General features: G+C 40.2%; 2 protein-coding genes across 3 annotated transcripts in view; both read left to right on the forward strand.

Annotated features, from left to right (window-relative positions):
• LOC128359155 (ceramide kinase-like) overlaps positions 1–3,699 on the forward strand; it is a 12,784-nt gene extending 9,085 nt beyond the window's left edge. For both annotated transcript variants that reach the window (XM_053319591.1, XM_053319593.1), the window contains 9 exons: positions 1–34; positions 118–263; positions 927–1,001; positions 1,432–1,584; positions 1,688–1,793; positions 2,150–2,229; positions 2,663–2,868; positions 2,946–3,166; positions 3,249–3,699. The exon at positions 1–34 is cut by the window's left edge and continues 33 nt beyond it. In XM_053319591.1, the coding sequence (XP_053175566.1) occupies positions 1–34; positions 118–263; positions 927–1,001; positions 1,432–1,584; positions 1,688–1,793; positions 2,150–2,229; positions 2,663–2,868; positions 2,946–3,166; positions 3,249–3,336 (1,109 nt within the window). In that variant the 3' untranslated portion in view covers positions 3,337–3,699. The remainder of the gene's footprint in view (positions 35–117; positions 264–926; positions 1,002–1,431; positions 1,585–1,687; positions 1,794–2,149; positions 2,230–2,662; positions 2,869–2,945; positions 3,167–3,248) is intronic.
• Positions 3,700–9,375: 5,676 nt separating this feature from the next.
• Positions 9,376–19,716, forward strand: LOC128359150 (NLR family CARD domain-containing protein 3-like; the record flags this gene model as incomplete). Its single annotated transcript, XM_053319587.1, has 8 exons — positions 9,376–9,446; positions 10,520–10,677; positions 10,867–11,133; positions 11,245–12,769; positions 14,121–14,294; positions 15,695–15,868; positions 17,829–18,002; positions 19,560–19,716. Coding segments are annotated over 8 exons (2,700 nt in total), but the record flags the coding sequence as incomplete, so codon positions are not given.
• Between the last annotated feature and the right edge of the window lie 228 nt (positions 19,717–19,944).

The following is a 19,944-nucleotide window of genomic DNA, read 5'->3' on the forward strand; positions in this document are numbered from 1 at the left end:
TGCGGGCCGAGGCGGAGCTGAAGACGTTTGACGGGTGAGTTCAGCTTCATCACACTGTGTCGCTGTGTGAAGGCTGACGTTTCCTCTGACCTCTGACCTTTGACCCTTTGACCGCAGGGTGGTGTGTGTGGGAGGAGACGGCATGTTCAGCGAGATCATCCACGGACTGATCTGGAGGACGCAGCTGGACGGAGGCGTCGATCCAAACTGTCCGGAGGAAACGCTGCTGCCCTGCTCGCTGCGCATCGGGATCATTCCTGCTGGTCAGACATTAAACTACCAACTGTGTGTGTGTGTGTGTGTGTGTGTGTGTGTGTGTGTGTGGCTAATATGAAGCTTCAGTATCAGAATGAAAGAAAGAAAGAAAGAAAGAAAGAAAGGAGGAGGAGAGAGAAGACGAAATTAAGATTTGAAAATGGGATTCTGCCGCCATCTTCTGGCAGAAAATAGGAACTGCATCTAACAGCCTCAACAGGGTTTATGCATTAAAGGCACTTTTCCTTAAATCTGGAATAATCCAATAAACTACAATAAATTATTTTGGAAAGTTATTTAGTAGTTGCTCAAAATGTCTGCCTAAAGAAGTGTGAATTAGTTTTTAAACCATATTTACAAGAAGAACAGTAAAAGTTGATTAATTTAGCATTTGTTAAATGTTCATCATTCAGTTTTCATGCAGTACAGACTGTAAATGCCCTAAAACTGGAAGCACATTAGAAGTTTATCAGCTGTGTCTTAAACTAAATGAACATTAAATAATTATACCTGCAGGATTCAACAGTGAAGCTCCAACCAGTTCAGAGTGATATATAGATATTAATATATAAATGTGTAAATGTATAAATATATAGATGTAGCTTCATTTAATTGAATAAATGAACAGGAGGGAAACCTGACTGCTGGTTAAATGGTTTCTCTTGTTTCAGGATCAACAGACTGTATCTGCTTCGCCACCGTGGGAACCAACGACCCCGTCACCTCTGCCCTGCACATCATCGTGGGTCAGTAGTAACATGATCTCAGTACACAGCAGTCACATGATCTCAGTACACAGCAGTCACATGATCTCAGTACACAGCAGTCACATGACCTCAGTACACAGCAGTCACATGACCTCAGTACACAGCAGTCACATGATCTCAATACACAGCAGTCACATGACCTCAGTACACAGCAGTCACATGACCTCAGTACACAGCAGTCACATGACCTCAGTACACAGCAGTCACATGACCTCAGTACACAGCAGTCACATGACCTCAGTACACAGCAGTCACATGACCTCAGTACACAGCAGTCACATGACCTCAGTACACAGTAGTCACATGATCTCAGTACACATCAGTTATTATGAATCATGATATTTAACAAGTGTGTGTGTGTGTGTGTGTGTGTGTGTGTGTGTGTGTGTGTGTGTGTGCGTGTGTGTAGGAGACTCTCAGCCGATGGACGTTTGCTCGGTCCACCACAACAACACATTTCTGCGATACTCCGTCTCCCTGCTCGGATACGGTTTCTATGGCGACGTGCTGACGGACAGCGAGAGGAAGAGATGGATGGGACCGGCCAGATACGACCTTTCAGGTAGAAACACAACATGTGTGACTCGAACTCGACTCAACAACACACTTCAGGTTTCCATCAGGCAGAAGAAGCCGGTCTGATGTTGACTCTTTGACTCCTGCAGGTCTGAAGATGTTCCTGACTCATCATTACTATGAAGGAACAGTGTCCTACCTGCCAGCCAGAGACATCGTGGGAACGCCTCGAGATGCCGCCAGGTGTCGATCAGGGTGAGAGATGCTGTTCAGAAAACCTCCTCTGATTATTTACACACATTTTAATTTGAGCTTTAGCAGCTCTGAGTGACCTGAGAGCTCATTTAAAGGAGGAACCATGGAGCATTTATTATCACTTTGTCCCTATTTTGTTTAATTAGTGCAACACAGGATTTAAATACTTAATAAACACTTTGCTAATGTTTTATGAGGAAGGAAATTAAGACATCACAACTAATCTGCAGCCAAAGACATGATACAGTTTGATTTTAGCTACGAAACTTTGATTCTTTGCAGGTTTTCCATCAGTTCAGTCCAGCAATAAAAACAGTTTCTTTGTTAATCACATCAGTGTGTCTGTACATTTCCAGCTGCTTGGTTTGTCAGCACAGCGGGAAACTACTTTCAGAGCGAGCTGAGAGGTACGAGACGGATGAAGTGTCCAAAAGCGGTGAGTCCAACAAATCCTCATCCACAACTCATAAAACTGACTAAACTGTCTCTGAGTGAGATTTCCTATAAAACCTCTGAGGATGTTAACTGCTTACAAAGACTGGACAGAAATCAACCTTCCAACAAGTCCAAAGCTGTCTGACTGATTGTATCACTGATCATATTCAACATGTACCTCAATCAGCTGATGATAAAACAGTCTCACCTTAATGTCTGTGTAGCTGTTCTGCAGATTTCTGAAGACAAGAAAGAACTTTTTTAGTGTTTTCTTTCAAGTTATTCAGGATGTTGTGTGATTATATAAAGATGGATTTCCTCTCCATGCTGGTATCTGACTGGTCGGGGCTCTCTGCTCATTTTAGATGTTACAGAATATGTTGACTGAAAGGACAACGGTCAAATCTGTCTTTGGGTTTTTTTTGTTGTTCCAGAAAGTGACGGTGAGTGGAAGACGATCCGAGGGAAGTTCCTGGCTATAAACGCTGCCAGTATGAGCTGTGCTTGTCCTCGCAGCCCCAAAGGCCTCTCACCTGCCGCTCACCTGGCCGACGGCACCACTGACCTCATCCTGGTTCGAAAATGTTCCCGCTTTGATTTCCTCAGACACCTCCTCCGACACACCAGCAAAGATGACCAGGTTTGTCCCAGAGCCGCATAACCAGTCCATCTTCTGGTTTAAGGCCTCTCACTTCCTGTCCCTCTCCCCTCAAACAGTTTGACCTGACGTTTGTCGAGGTCCAACGGGTGCGACGTTTCCGCTTCGTGCCTCGCCACTGCCAGAGCGACTCGGACCTGGAGCTAGACCTGCACGAGAACGGCAAACGCCAGATCTTCAGCCAGATCTGCAGAGACCACCCGGCCTGCAGCTGCAGTCCCGCCTACAGCAGCTGGAACTGCGACGGCGAGATCCTGACCCACACGGCCATCGACGTCAGGTACCACAAACCCTTCTGAGGGTTTCTTCACATTTAAGCTCAGTTTAAACAAATCATAAACTTCCCTCTCTTCTTTTCTCAGAGCTCACTGCCAGTTGATCAACCTGTTTGCACGAGGGATCGAAGAATCTGCCGTGTTTGAGGATCTCACCAACCCCTGTGCAATATAAACCGCCGTTTCTCCCTGTCACACACTGGAGTCACGTCTCATCTACTCCAAAATCTTCAGCACTACTTTCTGGACCTGAAAGTCCAAAATGATTTCCTCACAGACAGGAAGTGATGTGTAGTTTCCTGCAAAGCTGCGACTAACGATCATGTGCATTATCGATTCATCAATTTGTTTTTTTTGTCCTTAAAATGTCAGAAAATGGTGAAAAATGCTGATCAGTGTTTCCGAAAGAAACAGAGAATATTAACATTTAAGAGGCAGAATCAATCAAAGTAGTTGGCGATTAATTTAAAAGGTAGTAACTGATGACAAATCATTACAACTCTATTAGATTGATTTATATTTGTCTGGTTATTTTCTAGTTCTCTGGTCTGGTGACAAGATGTTTTGTGTCTCGTGGCTCTTGACTCTTGGAGTAGATGAGGAACAGTTACACAGATGTCAGTGTAGATATGCACTTTCTAAATAGTTTGAATTATTTTCAATACGCATCCTTGGATTGATCTGTTACATGTTTTCAGAAGCTGTTTGTGGTCGCTGGGTCTTGTGATCATTAGAGATCAGGGCTTCGTTCACATTACTTCAGTAGAAAGTGACTCTTCATTGGTCGATGCTGACAGACGTGTTTTCTACTGATGAACTCGAGTTTGTTCTGTAGCTATGTGACGGTTTTGCTTCTCAAACTGGTCCATCATAATTATCTCCAGTCTTCTATTTTTCTGTTGTTTCTCAGGAAGACCTGAGCTTAATCGTAGCTTTGAAATTGTATTTTTACATATTTTAATTCGCAGAAATTGAGAAGGAAAAAAAAGAACAGAAAAATCTTTTAATTCTAGTAAAGAAGAGTTTGTGTGAGTCAAGCCGGTCGTGGCTGCGTAAGCTGAACAGCACACATGATGATTGTTTTTAATCTTCCATTTCTGCTCGATATGCAAATCATCTGCAGATTTACTGCGTTAACAGCGATATTTCACACAGACTGTGAAGATGTCCAGACTTCAAAATGAGTTGTAGCTGTAACTTTCTCTCAGTTTAGTTTTGGTTCAGTAAAAGCCTGAAGATAATCATCTGAATCATCTGAATATATTTATGCAAACAAATGCCTTCATTTTTCCAGCTGACATGTTTAAAGAAGTCGTCTCTGAATGTTTGTGACGTTCACACATGTTCAAAAGTATGTGGACGATATCGTCACATGCTGTAAACTGAAGAGAAGTGGCTCAGATCAGTCCAGCAGACTAAAGGACATGAAAGAATGTGGCTCCCAGAGGGGGGTCAGGACCCCCACAGGGAGCTGATTCAATCCAGAGAAGATGATAAAAAACATTTTTCTGCTCCACAAACACAAACGGTAGATTTTGATCCATGCTGGTGAGCTCTGTCAGCAGCTCATTGGTTTAAATACCTTCAAACTGTATATCAGCATGTTAGCATCTGTTAGCATGCTGATATTAGCATTTAGCTCAACTTTTTTCTTCTTTTATTTATAATTTTATGTCTCCAGACCTAAAACCTTGATGTGATGTGAACTGCTCCCAACCAACAGACAGATGCAGCTCACTGCAGTAACAGATAGAAACACACAGCTGTCCAGGTACTTTTGTTCATCTGCTTTATAATTTGATGGAGACAATCTAAGCACCAAAGGTTCACTTACTAGCCTGGAAGCTTTCGACCATATCTCATGGCCTTTATTCAGTGAGTAGAGTGGGCTGAGGTCATGTGGACGTTGAAGCTTTGTGTCTCGATTCGATCGTCTCCATCAAATATTGTTGCTGAAGTTCAAGAATGAAAACAGTCAGAGATATAATAGTTTGATTTCCTGCAGTGAGTTCAAAACGAAAACTCACATTAACCCAGTTTGGACTTTTCTGTTTGTTTTGGTGCAGGCTTCATATTATTGACCTGAGCTTTAAGTCCAGTGTTGATATTCAACCATGTGATTACAGAAAGCTGTTGATGGAAGACTTCCTGTCACTTTTGAATCTCAGCAGTGTTTAGTTTGAGCATGTTGTAGCCTGATGTTGACCGTCTCTGTAGCTGCTGCTCACTGTGTCCAGAAGATACAATCAATGACGTTTCTCACTGTGACTTCATTAGAACAGCTGTGCTTTCTAATCCAACTCAACAGCTCTGATAGAAATTCTACTTTTATGAAGTTTATACATTTTCAGATTTTGTTAACATTGTCAAAAAGGTGATAATTCTACTTTGAGGTCGTATTAAGTGGTGGAGGCATACAGAGGTGAATTACATTGAATGGTCTTCCTAATATTTTCCCCTCTCATGTATGTTAATAATAATAATATTTTATTTATAGGCGCCTTTCAAAACACTCAAAGACACCTAACAAGACATAAAAACAACAACAGTACATCAAACATGATAAAATCAGCAAACATTGAAGTGGGAGTTAGTACAACGTTTTTATTAATATACATATATTGATTAATAAATGAATAGAATGATCTCTTTCCTAACAATGTTAACACTGTATAAACTTCCTAAATGTATATCAGAGCTGTTGTATTGGATTAGATTACACAGGTGTTCCTAATGAAGAGGCAGTGAGTGTGTTTGATGATTGGTCCGTCCTGCTGTTTGCTCATAATATTCAGAGTGAAGCTGCGTTTTCTTCACTAAGCGTCAGTCTGTCCAACCTTTACTCTGCACATCTGTTCACATCAGCATCAAAACATGTTTTATTATCACCAGGATATTAATTAATGATTCTATGATGAACACTGAGGTAGATATGAAATGATACGATCCATGTGGATCCAGCTGCAGTGTTGTAGAGGATCATTTGAACTGTGAGATGAAGCCAGACAGGAAGTATCAGCACTGGACTGTTTTTCTGTTTCCTGTTTGTCCAGCAGTAGTCCTGTTTCCTCTCTGCTGACGTCCAGCTGGACTCAAACTGTCTCAGGAGGGAACCAGTAGCATCGCACGGTGCTCCAAACACACCAAGCAGTCCTAATCTGACCAAATACTACCTGGGATTAATGATGTGTGTCAGCTGGGCCTGGAGGTCTTCATGGGTCCAAACAGACCTACCTGTGTTCATACAGGAAGTTAGTGAAGACCTGAAGCTCAGCCGTCTGTTTCATGTTGATTTTCCTCCTCATTTTGTATCAGTGTCCAATCAGGAGTCTGAATGTTTGCTGTAAAACTCCCAAAAAACACAAACAAACCAAATGTGCTCACAGAGGTCGACTGATGACTGAAGCAGATTTTCTTCATTTGACTTTTATTCTCATTTTCTGGACATTTTCAGTTAATTTGTACATATTACAGACAGCGTGCTGCAGTTTGGCACTAATTACTGTAATCAAACGGTTCTGTTGCCATATACCTACGCAGCATATTGAGATTCATATTTAGCTCTTAATTCTAATAAATGTCCTGAAAATTACACATTAAATATCTGCAAATTAGCTGTTAAATAAAGCCTCACCTAGATGTTTAATTAGGATCAAACACATTTATTCACATGTAGCAGCTGCTGTAGTCACTGATGAAGTATGTTGTGCTTTAGTTCTTTCATAGATTTAGAGGAAGTTTGACTTAACATAGCAGATACTTGACAAACTGCTGCAGTGGAAGAAGTACTCAGATCCTTTACTGCAGTAAAAGTACCAACACAGCAATCACAAAGTACAAAAGTATTCTGAGCAAAAAGAAGTTTGATCTGGTTAATCAGTCGACCTCCAGCTGTTCATCTGAGCTGTAACTGATCTGCTGTACTGTAGCTGTTTCATTACCAGCAATTAAAATCATTTTCACATCATTATTATTATTGTTGTTGATTATTGATGACGATTCTTCTCAACATCACGTACTAACACACACACAGAGCTGCAGTCAGGACTCGTCTCTGTTTCTCTGAGAAGAAGAAATAAAGTGAGAGCATCAGGACTTTGTAGAGTAGAACAGAAAGCCTTTATTCTGAAAGAAATGTTCACGAGTCAAAAACAACAACAACAAAAATAGAATAAATAGTTGAAGAAAAAGGTGAAAAAATAAAGTCTCAGAGTCTCTGTTAAACACTAGTGAGTACAGCTGATCATATTTACTGTAGTGATGGACAAACCAAGCTTTCTGAGGCTCTCCATCAATATGAAGCAGCTGTTCACTGTTTCAAAGTGATTCAGTGGAAATGGCGCCATCTGCTGGACAACTTTGATATTGCGTTATATAAAAATATATAACGTAACGAAACAGACACAGAACATGTTTTATTCAATGAAGGTTATTTACCAAAAGAGTTTGACTTTACAAAGCCCCTATATGCTATAGATACCTATATTGCACATTAGAAATAATAAAAAGATACAGACAGAAAATACAAACATACCTGTTGATTAATAATAAAATGACATCAACGTGTTGGGTGGTGACAGTCTGCTGTACAGCTCCTTGCCCTACACATTAAACATGAATAAAGTAAACACACTGGAACAGTCAACATATATCACAAGAAAATATCATTTTCACCACAGTCATGTGACTTCCAATAAAAAACTACAAACTTTATTAAACATAAATAAACATGTTTGAACCATAAAGTTTGATCAGGTTTTATACCTGCTGCACTGATGAATGTATTGTATCATGTTTGTATAGTAATGTGCTTTTGCGACCACTAGGTGGCACAAAAGGTTTGTATGAAGAGGACAACAAAGTTCAGCAGAATGAAGTTTAAGGTCCAGCAAACCCAAATTGTAATGTTCCCATATGAGGACGCAGGAGGTTAAAGTGTCCTCAGTAAAGAATCCTTTCAAACCAAAAACAACAATATGTTGAAAAGAAGAAAATGCACATTGTAATTCCTTTTAGGGAGTTTTTTCTTTCTTCCAGTTAACTTTAAAAGTCCTAAACAGGAAACACACACACACACACACACACACACACACACAAACACAGTTATGTGACTTCCAGTAAAGAAGGGAGGAGCTCTGAAAGTGAAAGTTTTCAGTCAGACTCCATTTTACAGTCATCAGAGCAGAAGGAGGAAAACAGTGTGAGGCAGGTGAGTGTTAATATCAGGACTGGGTTTATTATACTGTGTATGTGTGTGTGTGTCTCCAGTGTTACTGGTTTACCTCTCAGACTCCAGAAGATGAAGAAAGAGGAGGAAGAGGAGGAAGAGGAGGAAGAGGAGGACGGAGCAGAGTCTGTAATATCCAGCTGTCTGTCTATGAAGAGTGACCGGTCTAATGAACCTCCTCTAGACTTCAGTAATGAACCTGGACCCTCAGACACAAAGTAAGAGACTGTTTCTACTGTAAACTGAGCTGAAGATGATTCAGTTTAATGTCATTTGATAATCTACATTACAAAATGATTCATATTATTATTCATTCATACATAACTGCTGTCATTATAACATCATGACCCTGTGAATGTTTCATGTTAACCAAGAAAGTGCTATTTAAACTATTTAAACAATAATTCCTTTGCTTTTCCTCTTTGTTGCCATGACAACATAAACATGGATTTATTTCCTCATTGAGCCTGAATATGATGTTTTACAGCCTCTACAGTGAGTGACTCATTTATTGCTGTTCAGTATTGTGATTGCATTACAAAATGATTCTTATATCATTCTATGCTTTTTAATTCAGTGCATTATTTCTGTCATTTAGTGGAAAGCGAGCTTGTTGCTGTTCTGAAATGTTTATTAGTTGCTTGAAGCAATATTTAAGACAGGTAAAGTAGCAGAGGACAGATTGTGTTGTTGGTTTTCTAGACAGGAAGTGAATGTGACAGTCCAGCATCAGGCAGCAGTGCCTTTAGTTTAACGGTCACTAAATAAACTGTTGTCATTTTAACACATGTCAAACATTTACATGTTAAAAACTCTTTCTACAAATATATCCAGATTACAAATGTTTAAAACATGCAGGAGATATGAACATAACTGTTGTCATCACTACATCATGTTACATCTGCTCTTTACAAGAAATAATGATGTGTGTCAAACATTTATTGTTTCTACAGACAGAGAGCAGAGTCTGTAATATCCAGCTGTCCGTCTATGAAGAGTGACCGGTCTAAAGAATATCCTCCAGACTTCAGTAAAGAACCTGGACCCTCAGACACAAAGTAAGAGACTGTTTCTACTGTAAACTGAGCTGAAGATGATTCAGTGAGATGCTTTCATTAAGGTTGTAGTGTAGATATAGTTAGTTTTTAATTTTCCAGTCAATAAATGTAAAGTAGCAGCAGGTAACCCAGGGTGATATTTACTAAGGACTTACTAACAAGTCAAACTGTGTCTGTCCTTATTTACTAAAGGACTGCAGCAGCAGGCACAATGTTTGGTCTCATGTAATACAGACTGTGTCTTAACGTGTTCCTGTTCAAAGACACTAAATATGGGAGGAGGTCATGTAAATGTATAGAAACAGCCTGCTGCAGCTGATTTATCACTGCAGACTGACCACTGCAGCAGAGGAAACTGAGTCTGATGTTTAACGTTTGGGAAAAGTCAAATGTGTCAAAGTGTTGTATCACACTCACACAGAGGGAGAGAGACTATAGCAGAAACAGAGAGAGAGAAACACTCATGAAAAGATGCATTATGAAGATATTTAGCAGAGCTCTCTGTTCAGCAGCACAACACAAAAGAGCAGCAGTCTGTTATTTTTCACTAGTGGACTTTTCTGTTTGGCTCAGTTTCCTCCTGCTTATTGTTCCTGACTTTTAATGGATCAGAGTAGCTTAAAGGAGCCTGTGGAGTTTTCTTGTTAACAGACTAAAGTCATGTTCACATTGACTTACTTACCAAAACACATTGTGTGTCTCCTTGTGGTCTAACTAATGTGTTGAATCCACTTTCCTCCTCATCAAACATCTATTTTAAATCCTGCATTGTTTACATCCATGTTTACTAGCTTGCAGTCTTCTTCTTCTTCTCTGCCTTGGCTGGCACATTGTTGTCTCTGTCTAATTCATTTTAAACTCTTGTGATTGTAGTATTTATTATTTTATCTCAAACTGAATGTGTTGAATCTCAGAGGCTGAAGAACAGAAACTGTGTAAGTGTGTAAATACTGACAGTCTGGACTGTTTATGTGGGGAAAGAGCTGCATGCAGCTTGTGAGCTGTCGGCTGGCCTCCACTAATGTCATGTGACATAAAGAATGTGTTCATGTCCACAGTCAGAGGAAGAGGAGGGCTGTTTCTGTGGAGGAGCAGCTGTCCTGCTGTTCTTTGTGTCAGGACGTCCTGAAGGATCCAGTCTATACCAGCTGTGGATACTGGTTCTGCAGACAGTGCATCACCTCATACCGGGACCAGTCTGCTTCATCAGGAGACTCCTCCTGTCCCCAGTGCGGAAAAAGATCCAGAACCAGACCTGGACTGCAGACAGACAGTCAGACTAGCACTGTACAAAGTAAGACTGAAGATCTGTCTGCTGATGTCATCATCTCTGAAAACAGGAATCTACCTCCTCTATCCTACTGAACATTAACACTCACACTGATTTCTGTTTCATTCTACCTTTTTTCTTCTCTTTCAGCAGAAAGTGGTCTGAAGGAGGTTTTAGATGAACATCAGATCAGTCTGAGCAGCACATGTGAATGTGTGACTCAAGGAACTGATGAAGCAGGAACTGAAACCTACCTCATCAGCATCTTCACTGAGGTCCACATCACAGAGGGACAGAGTGAAGAGGTTAATACCCAACATGAGGTGAGGCAGCTTGAAACAGCTTCCAAGATGAAGACCCTCCATGACGCTCCAATCAAGTGTCAGGACATCTTTAAAGTCTTACCTGACCAACAGGAAACTGAAGAGGTTAATACCCAACATGAGGTGAGGCAGCTTGAAAGAGCTTCCAAGATGAAGACCCTCCATGACTCTCCAACCAAGGATCAGGACATCTGTGAAGGCTTACACAGAGTCAGAGTGGTTCTGATGAACGGCGTCGCTGGCGTTGGAAAAACCTTCTCAGTGCTGAAGTTCACTCTGGACTGGGCACAGCGCTCCAACAACCAAGATATCAGTCTGCTGATTCTGTTCTCGTTCAGGTCGCTGAACTTGATCAAAGATGAGCAGTACAGTCTGCTCATGCTGATCCATGTTTTCTATCCAACATTACAGAAGCTCACAGCAGAGAAGCTCGCTGGCTGTAAAGTTCTGTTCATCTTTGACGGCCTGGATGAAAGCAGACTTTCACTGGATTTCAACAACAGTGAGGTCGTGTCTGATGTCACACAGAAGTCATCAGTCAGCGTGCTGCTGACAAACCTCATCAAGGGGAAGCTGCTTCCCTCGGCTCTCATCTGGATAACTTCCCGACCTACAGCAGCCAATCAGATCCCTCCTTCATGTGTGGACAGGGTAACAGAAGTACGAGGCTTCACTGACGCCCAGAAGGAGGAGTACTTCAGGAGGAGATTCAGTGATGAAGAGCAGTCCAGCACAATCATCTCACACATCAAGACATCCAGGATCCTCCACATCATGTGTCACATCCCAGTCTTCTGCTGGATCACTGCTACAGTTCTGGACCACATGTTGACTACAGACCAGAGAGGAGAGCTGCCCAAGACCCTGACTGACATGTACTCACACTTCCTTCTGGTTCAGACAAAGAGGAAGAAGAACAAGTATGATGAGAGACATGAGACGAGTCCACAGGAGCTGACGGAGGCTGACAGGGACCTTCTTCTGAAGCTGGGGAGACTGGCGTTTGAACAACTGGAGAAAGGAAACATCATGTTCTACCAAGAAGACCTGGAGCAGTGTGGTCTTGATGTCACAGAAGCCTCAGTGTTATCAGGAGTTTGTACAGAGATCTTCAAAAGAGAGAGTGTGATATTCCAGGAAACAGTCTACAGCTTTGTTCATCTGAGCATTCAGGAGTTTCTGGCTGCAGTCTACATGTACCACTGTTACACCCGCAGGAAGACAAAGGTATTGAAGGACTTCCTGGGAGGAAAACACAGTAACTCATCTCTGGATGATTTCCTGACGGGAGCCATGGAGAAATCTCTCTACAGTGAAAATGGCCACCTCGACCTGTTTATCCGCTTCCTTCATGGCCTCTCTCTGGAGTCCAACCAGGGTCTCTTAGGAGGCCTGCTGGGTCAGACAGACAACAGTCCAGAAACCATCCAGAGAGTCATCAACAACCTGAAGAAGATGAACAGTAAGGACATCTCTCCTGACAGAAGCATCAACATCTTCCACTGTCTGATGGAGATGAACGACCGCTCAGTACATCAGGAGATCCAACAGTTCCTGAAGTCAGAGAACAGATCAGAGAAGGAACTCTCTGATATCCACTGCTCAGCTCTGGCCTACATGCTGCAGATGTCAGAGGAGGTTCTGGATGAGTTGGACCTGAGGAAATACAACACATCATGGGAGGGAAAACAGAGACTGATCCCAGCTGTGAGGAACTGCAGAAAGGCTGAGTAAGTTCAGATGTGATTATCAACATTATAAAGCTGTTTTCTCATCTGAAGCATCAGTATTACAGTAAAGATTCACACATGCACACTATGAAAGTGTTAAACATGTGCTTGTTGCTTGTTGCCAAAGTTCTACATGAGTAGTGTTTCACTGCAAGGAGAACCTGCAAGCACATTCACACGTGTCAAGATATCCTCATCACAAGTCAAACACACATTTCTATTCACATTCATGTTGTTATTTTCCTGGTGATGAGGATATCTGGACACATATGAATGTGATTAGATGATGATGTCACTGGACATTTAGATATACAGTATATATCCTTCATTTCCCTCCTGTGGGTATCTGCCTGAGGAAGACCTGTAGTCACTGGAAATGTTCCAGTTAAATGAAATGGAGCTGTGATTCCAGTGTGTGAGTTGTCCTTGTATCACAGTTGAATAGATTTAGTATCCAGCACCGATCCCACTGAGGGTTTGTGGATGTGCACACCAACACTCTGACTTATAGAGCTTCACTTCAAATGTTCTTCATGTTACAAATGCTATGAGAGCAAGAAAAGCTTCATTTTATTGTTGGTGTGTTTATAGCTCACATTAGTAAACACACTTATTCTGTTTATTTGTAATGATTGATTAATATAATATAATATAATATAATATAATATAATATAATATAATATAATATAATATAATATAATATGATATAAACCAAACAAAGACAAAAAATTGCTTCGTTAAAAGCTTTTAAAGCCAACTGACAGCTGATTGAATAAAATTGAGAAGTCAGGACTCAAATCCAAAGTAACCTGAGGAGGGGAGGAGGTACAGGTGGAGCAGGAGAACAGGAAATGAGCTGATTGGCTGGGGAAGACACAGGGAGCAGGGGGGCGGGGCTAACGAGGCTGATACAGGGCAGGTGTGGAGGGAGAGTGAGAAGGGAGAAGGACATGAACACAGGAAGGAAACACAATGAGACAGAGGATGTTCCTACAAAATAAAATGCAGTAGTGTCTCAGATGACATTTTCCTTCCAACACTCCCTTAAAGTAAACACATGCTCTTATATAACAGCAGCCAGGAAGGTGAAAGTGTCTCTTGATAGTTTGTGTGTAGATGGGCGGGAAGCTCAGCTGAGGGGAATGAGCTGATTGCAGTGATAGCAGGGCAGATGGGAGTGGTGTAGTGCAGAGCTGCTTAATGTCCATCTAATGTTGAACACTGACAACATACAGACATCACTACAGAGAGAACTGAGCTAGTTGTCACATCTCAGTTTGTTTAGTCATCAAAATGCCTCAAATCTATATTTAATATTAAAGTGTGTATTATATATTATCTGTCATCACAGACTTGGTGGCTGTGGACTCTCAGAGACTCACTGTGAAGTTGTGGCCTCAGCTCTGAAGTGCAACCCCTCCCATCTCACACACCTGAACCTGAGTATCAGTAACCTGAAGGATCCAGGAATGAAGCGTTTGTCTGCTGGACTGGAGAGTCCAAACTGTAGACTGGAGACTCTGGGGTCAGTTCACTGACTGTCTGTTACTATTGTTGATCTTAATGTTTAACAGCTGAAACTAATTTATGTTCATACATAACTTACATCATGAAGTTCATTTTATTTCCATATTTTCATTGTTACTGTACAAAGTTTAGTGTGTAGTTATAAAAGATGATTCTTAAAGAAAGTGTAGAAAATGTTCACTGTTAGTTGTTAAATGAATGTTTATAATTGTTGGTAAAGAGTCACATCTGTATACAGAAGATCCTCTCAACTAATATCTGTTTGAAACTGATCAAGTTTACTTGATGAAGGAGAAATATTTCTTTATTATATTCTTTAATGTGTTTTAATGAATAATGTCTGATCATTGATATTGATCCTTACACACACATACTCAGACACACACACACACACACACAAACACATATATATATATATATATATATATATATATATATATATATATATATACGTGTGTGAATGAATTTAATGGCCAGGCCTCATATGCGTAGTGAATTTTGTCTGTCCTGGAACATGTTTCGGTGGTCAAATTTAGGGTCAAAGTCACATTAGACTCTCCTCCCATTCATTGTCTATGGGAGCGTTTTGGCAATTGTTCTTGGGCACTTGACCTTTGAGGGCTTCTAAAATCCAAACCGGACGAGTAATGACAAAGTTGCTCAGAACTTTTGTGCTATTTAAGTTTGAAGCTGCCACGATGAACGCCCTCGGACAAGGTAATGTATGTAGGAGGCCAAGAATCGTCAAAAATCCCACATGTAATAGCAAATTGTGCACTTCCTGTTGGGTTTAGGTCAGGGGTGTCAGCACGTGATTTGTAGGTCTTGATAAGACAAAAAATTTAGTTTTGGTTTGATCTCTCTACAACATTCCTGTCAGGCGTACTGGCTGTTTTAGTGTTTCTAGGTGGCGCTAGAGAGTTCAACGTTGTTTTTTTTTTCCATTTTATCGAATTTTTCGCAAGACTTGATGTGCGTTCCGAATTTGGTGAGTTTTGGAGCAGGTTTAGGGGGTCAAATTAAGGCTCAAATAGGTGGTAGAATAATAATAAACGACACAAAAACAATAGGGTCCTTGCCTCCAGGCAAGGGCGGGACTCCTCTGGAGTCCTTGCCCTCTTGCCTTTCGGCTCGGTCCCTAATAATATGAATAATGATAATAAATAAAATAAATATAAATAATAAAAGCATAAAATGATAACAGGACATAAAGCCAGACTAAACAGATGGTTTTTAGTTCATGTTTAAAAATCTTTCTATTTTCAGCTCCTCTCAGATCCTCTGAAGGCTGTTCAGCAGCTTCTAAACCTTCTTCACATCTCAACACATTATGAAACACTGAATGATTTCAAACAGGAACTTTGTCTTCTAAACTCACATCTTTTATTCTTTATGCAGATTGATTAACTGCTGGTTGTCAGAGATCAGCTGTGATTATCTGGCCTCAGCTCTGAAGTGCAACTCCTCCCATCTCAGAGAGCTGAATCTGACAGACAACAAGCTGCAGGATTCAGGAGTGACGCGTCTGTCTGCTGGACTGGAGAGTCCAAACTGTAGACTGGAGACTCTGAGGTCAGACACCATTTCTTACTTCTGTGTTTAGATTATTGAGGTTGACAATGTCAAGTACTTGGGAATCATCTTAGACTCACATCTAACATTTGATCAACAAGTGAATAATATCCTAAAAAAAGGTTCAATCAAATGTCAACTGCGTCAGACTCATCAGAAAGTATCTACATGCCATGATATTGTCTCAGCTGTCATACTGCATCACTACCTGGTCACAAGCATCACAATCAACTATAAACCCATCATATCACTATATAAGCAGCCAATCAAAAGCCTGGACAAAGAACCAATGAGGTGGCAGCACTGTCACATGTTGAAGAAACACAATATGTTAACCTTGGAAATGTTGATAAGCTATTCCAGCCTAAAGCTTCTTTTAAATGTGTCCATGGTGGTGCTCCTTCCCTGCTTACTGAATGAGCTACGAGGCAGCAGTACTCCAGTAGAGTCAGCACAGACTCAACAAACTGGAACTGTCACATTGCAACATACAAAACCTCATTTAGACAATCAGTCTTTACTTTTAAAGGAGCAAAACTCTGGAGGTGTCTGAGCCCACTGAGCTGAAAATGCAGCACAATGTTCATGTTTTCAACTGAGGTGTTAAATCATGGCTAAAAGAGAAACTACACTGCTGTCACACCTAAAACCCCTGAACACACACACTGGCATTTTATTTTCCTTTCTTATCTTTCTTTCTTTTCTTTTTTTGATTTTATCTTTTTTTAAAGCCTCCTGTAGTCAGGTGATGTAAATCAGTGTTTAGCTACAAACACTAAATCCAGTGCATCTGCTGCCTGTGCATAATTTTATGATACAGTTCCAATGCTATTGTGATGTCCATGACAAATCACATGAAGTGAATATGATGTGACAGCTGTGTGACACTAAACTGCAGACGTAAGGATGATGTTTATGAGGTCAAATCCTCTTCACATTTACACATTCACATGTTGTTTTCACATATTCATTTTAAACCATAGTTAACACTTTAAAAACATACTTTCGGGCGCGCAGGTGGTCGAGTGGTTGGAGCGCATACCATATACGCAGCCGACCCCGGTTCGAATCCCGATCGGAGGTCCTTTGCTGCATGTCACACCCCCCTATTTCTCCCATGTTTCCTGTCTATCTACTGATAAATAAAGGCGTCTATGCCAACAAAATCTTAAAAAAAAAAAAAAAAAAAAAAAACATACTTTCAAACATTCAAATCTTAGTTTGAATCTTTCCAGTTTTGATGGGATTTGACCTCATAGATTTTGATGCGGATCCACACTGAGCATCTTGTTGAGCTTCATATTTAAAACATATTTAATAAAACATTCAAAATACAACACTGGCTGATTGACTCTGAACTTCTTCAACATTTGATCTTAATCTCAAATTTAACCTTCATGTTCATTTCAATACAATATTGAAGAGTCAAAACTTTATTGTCATCTCATCATAGTTGACAGGAATTAGCTTTAGTGTGCTGACATAAAACAACATTCATGTTTTCCACTTTATTAAACAATGAAAACTATATTCAGTATCTGCTTGTTCCAAAGCTTTATGATGATATGTGATGTTTGTACTGACTGAAATATGAAACTAAAGGTTTATTGAATAATACAACAATAAAATGAGTAGTTAAGATTATTTTATTATTTTATATAATAATAATAAGAAGATAAACTTCTTTACAAAATGTTTAAACAATGAATTAATATCAAACAGTCACCATGGACACACACATAATAAAAGCATAAAATGATAAACAGGACATAAAGCCAGACTAAACAGATGGTTTTTAGTTCATGTTTAAAAATCCTTCTGTTTTCAGCTCCTCTCAGATCCTCTGAAGGCTGTTCAGCAGCTTCTAAACCTTCTTCACATCTAAACACATTATGAAACACTGAATGATTTCAAACAGGAACTTTGTCTTCTAAACTCACATCTTTTATTCTTTATTCAGATTGGAGAACTGCAGTGTGTCAGAGATCGGCTGTGCTTCTCTGGCCTCAGCTCTGAAGTGCAACTCCTCCCATCTCAGAGTGCTGCATCTGAGTCACAACAAGCTGAAGGATTCAGGAGTGAAGCATCTGTCTGCTGGACTGAAGAGTCCAAACTGTAGACTGGAGACTCTGAGGTCAGACACCATTTCTTACTTCTGTGTTTAGATTATTGAGGTTGACAATGTCAAGTACTTGGGAATAATCTTAGACTCACATCTAACATTTGATCAACAAGTGAATAATATCCTAAAAAAAGGTTCAATCAAATGTCAACTGCTTCAGACTCATCAGAAAGTATCTACATGCCATGATATTGTCTCAGCTGTCATACTTCATCACTACCTGGTCACAAGCCTCTCAATCAACTATAAACCCATCATATCACTATATAAGCAGCCAATCAAAAGCCTGGACAAAGAACCAATGAGGTGGCAGCATTGTCACATGTTGAAGAAACACAATATGTTGACCTTGGAAATGTTGATAAGCTATTCCAGCCTAAAGCTTCTTTTAAATGTGTCCATGGTGGTGCTCCTTCCCTGCTTACTGAATGAGTTACGAGGCAGCAGCACTCCAGTAGAGTCAGCACAGCCTCAACAAACTGGAACTGTCACATTGCAATGTACAAAACCTCATTTAGACAATCAGTCTTTACTGTTAAAGGAGCAAAACTCTAGAGGTGTCTGAGCCCACTGAGCTGAAAATGCAGCACAATGTTCATGTTTTCAACAGAGGTGTTAAATCATGGCTAAAAGAGAAACTACACTGCTGTCACACCTAAAACCCCTGAACACACACACTGGCATTTTATTTTCCTTTCTTATCTTTCTTTCTTTTCTTTTTTCTATTTTCACTTCTTTTAAAGCCTCCTGTGGTCAGGTGATGTAAATCAGTGTTTAGCTACAAACACTAAATCCAGTGCATCTGCTGCCTGTGCATAATTGTATGTTACAGTTCCAATGCTATTGTGATGTCCATGTCAAATCACATAAAGTGAATATGATGTGACAGCTGTGTGACACTAATCTGCAGACATAAGGATGATGTTTATGAGGTCAAATCACCTTCACATTTACACATTCACATGTTGTTTTCACATATTCATTTTAAACCATAGTTAACACTTTAAAAACATACTTTCAAACATTCAAATCTTAGTTTGAATCTTTCCAGTTTTGATGGGATTTGACCTCATAGATTTTGATGCGGATCCACACTGAGCATCTTGTTGAGCTTCATATTTAAAACATATTTAATAAAACATTCAAAGTACAACACTGGCTGATTGACTCTGAACTTCTTCAACATTTGATCTTCATCTCAAATTTAACCTTTATGTTCATTTCAATACAAGATTGAAGAGTCAAAACTTTATTGTCATCTCATCATAGTTGACAGGAATTAGCTTTAGTGTGCTGACATAAAACAACATTCATGTTTTCCACTTTATTAAACAATCAAAACTAATAATGATAATCAATAAAATCAATATAAATAATAAAAGCATAAAATGATAAACAGGACATAAAGTCAGACTAAACAGATATTTTTTAGTTGATGTTTAAAAATCTTTCTATTTTCAGCTCCTCTCAGATCCTCTGAAGGCTGTTCAGCAGCTTCTAAACCTTCTTCACATCTCAACACATTATGAAACCTGTCTTCTGAACTCACATCTTTTATTCTTTTTTCAGATTGAGGCGCTGCAGTTTGTCTGAGATCAGTTGTGATTATTTGGCCTCAGCTCTGAAGGACAACCCCTCCCATCTCAGAGAGCTGGATCTGAGCTGGAACGACCTGAAGGAATTAGACGTGAAGCAGCTGATTGATCTTCAGCAGAGTCCAGACTGCAAACTGGAGACTCTGAGGTCAGTAGAGAGATGGAGTCAGTCTGTGCTGGTTTCAGCAGTTTAGTATTAAATACAGTCAGTATCAAAGCAAAGATCCAGTATTTCCTGGTGAAGCTCCAACCTTCTCAGTGCTGCTTTCCTCAGTGAAGCTGTGAGAGGAGAATGGTGACAGGCTTCAGGATTGGACAGAAAGACAGAGAGAGAGAGAGAACAGTCAGCCAATCAGATG

The sequence above is a fragment of the Scomber japonicus genome, chromosome 5 (assembly GCF_027409825.1).
Source record: "Scomber japonicus isolate fScoJap1 chromosome 5, fScoJap1.pri, whole genome shotgun sequence".
NCBI classification, from domain to species: domain Eukaryota; kingdom Metazoa; phylum Chordata; class Actinopteri; order Scombriformes; family Scombridae; genus Scomber; species Scomber japonicus.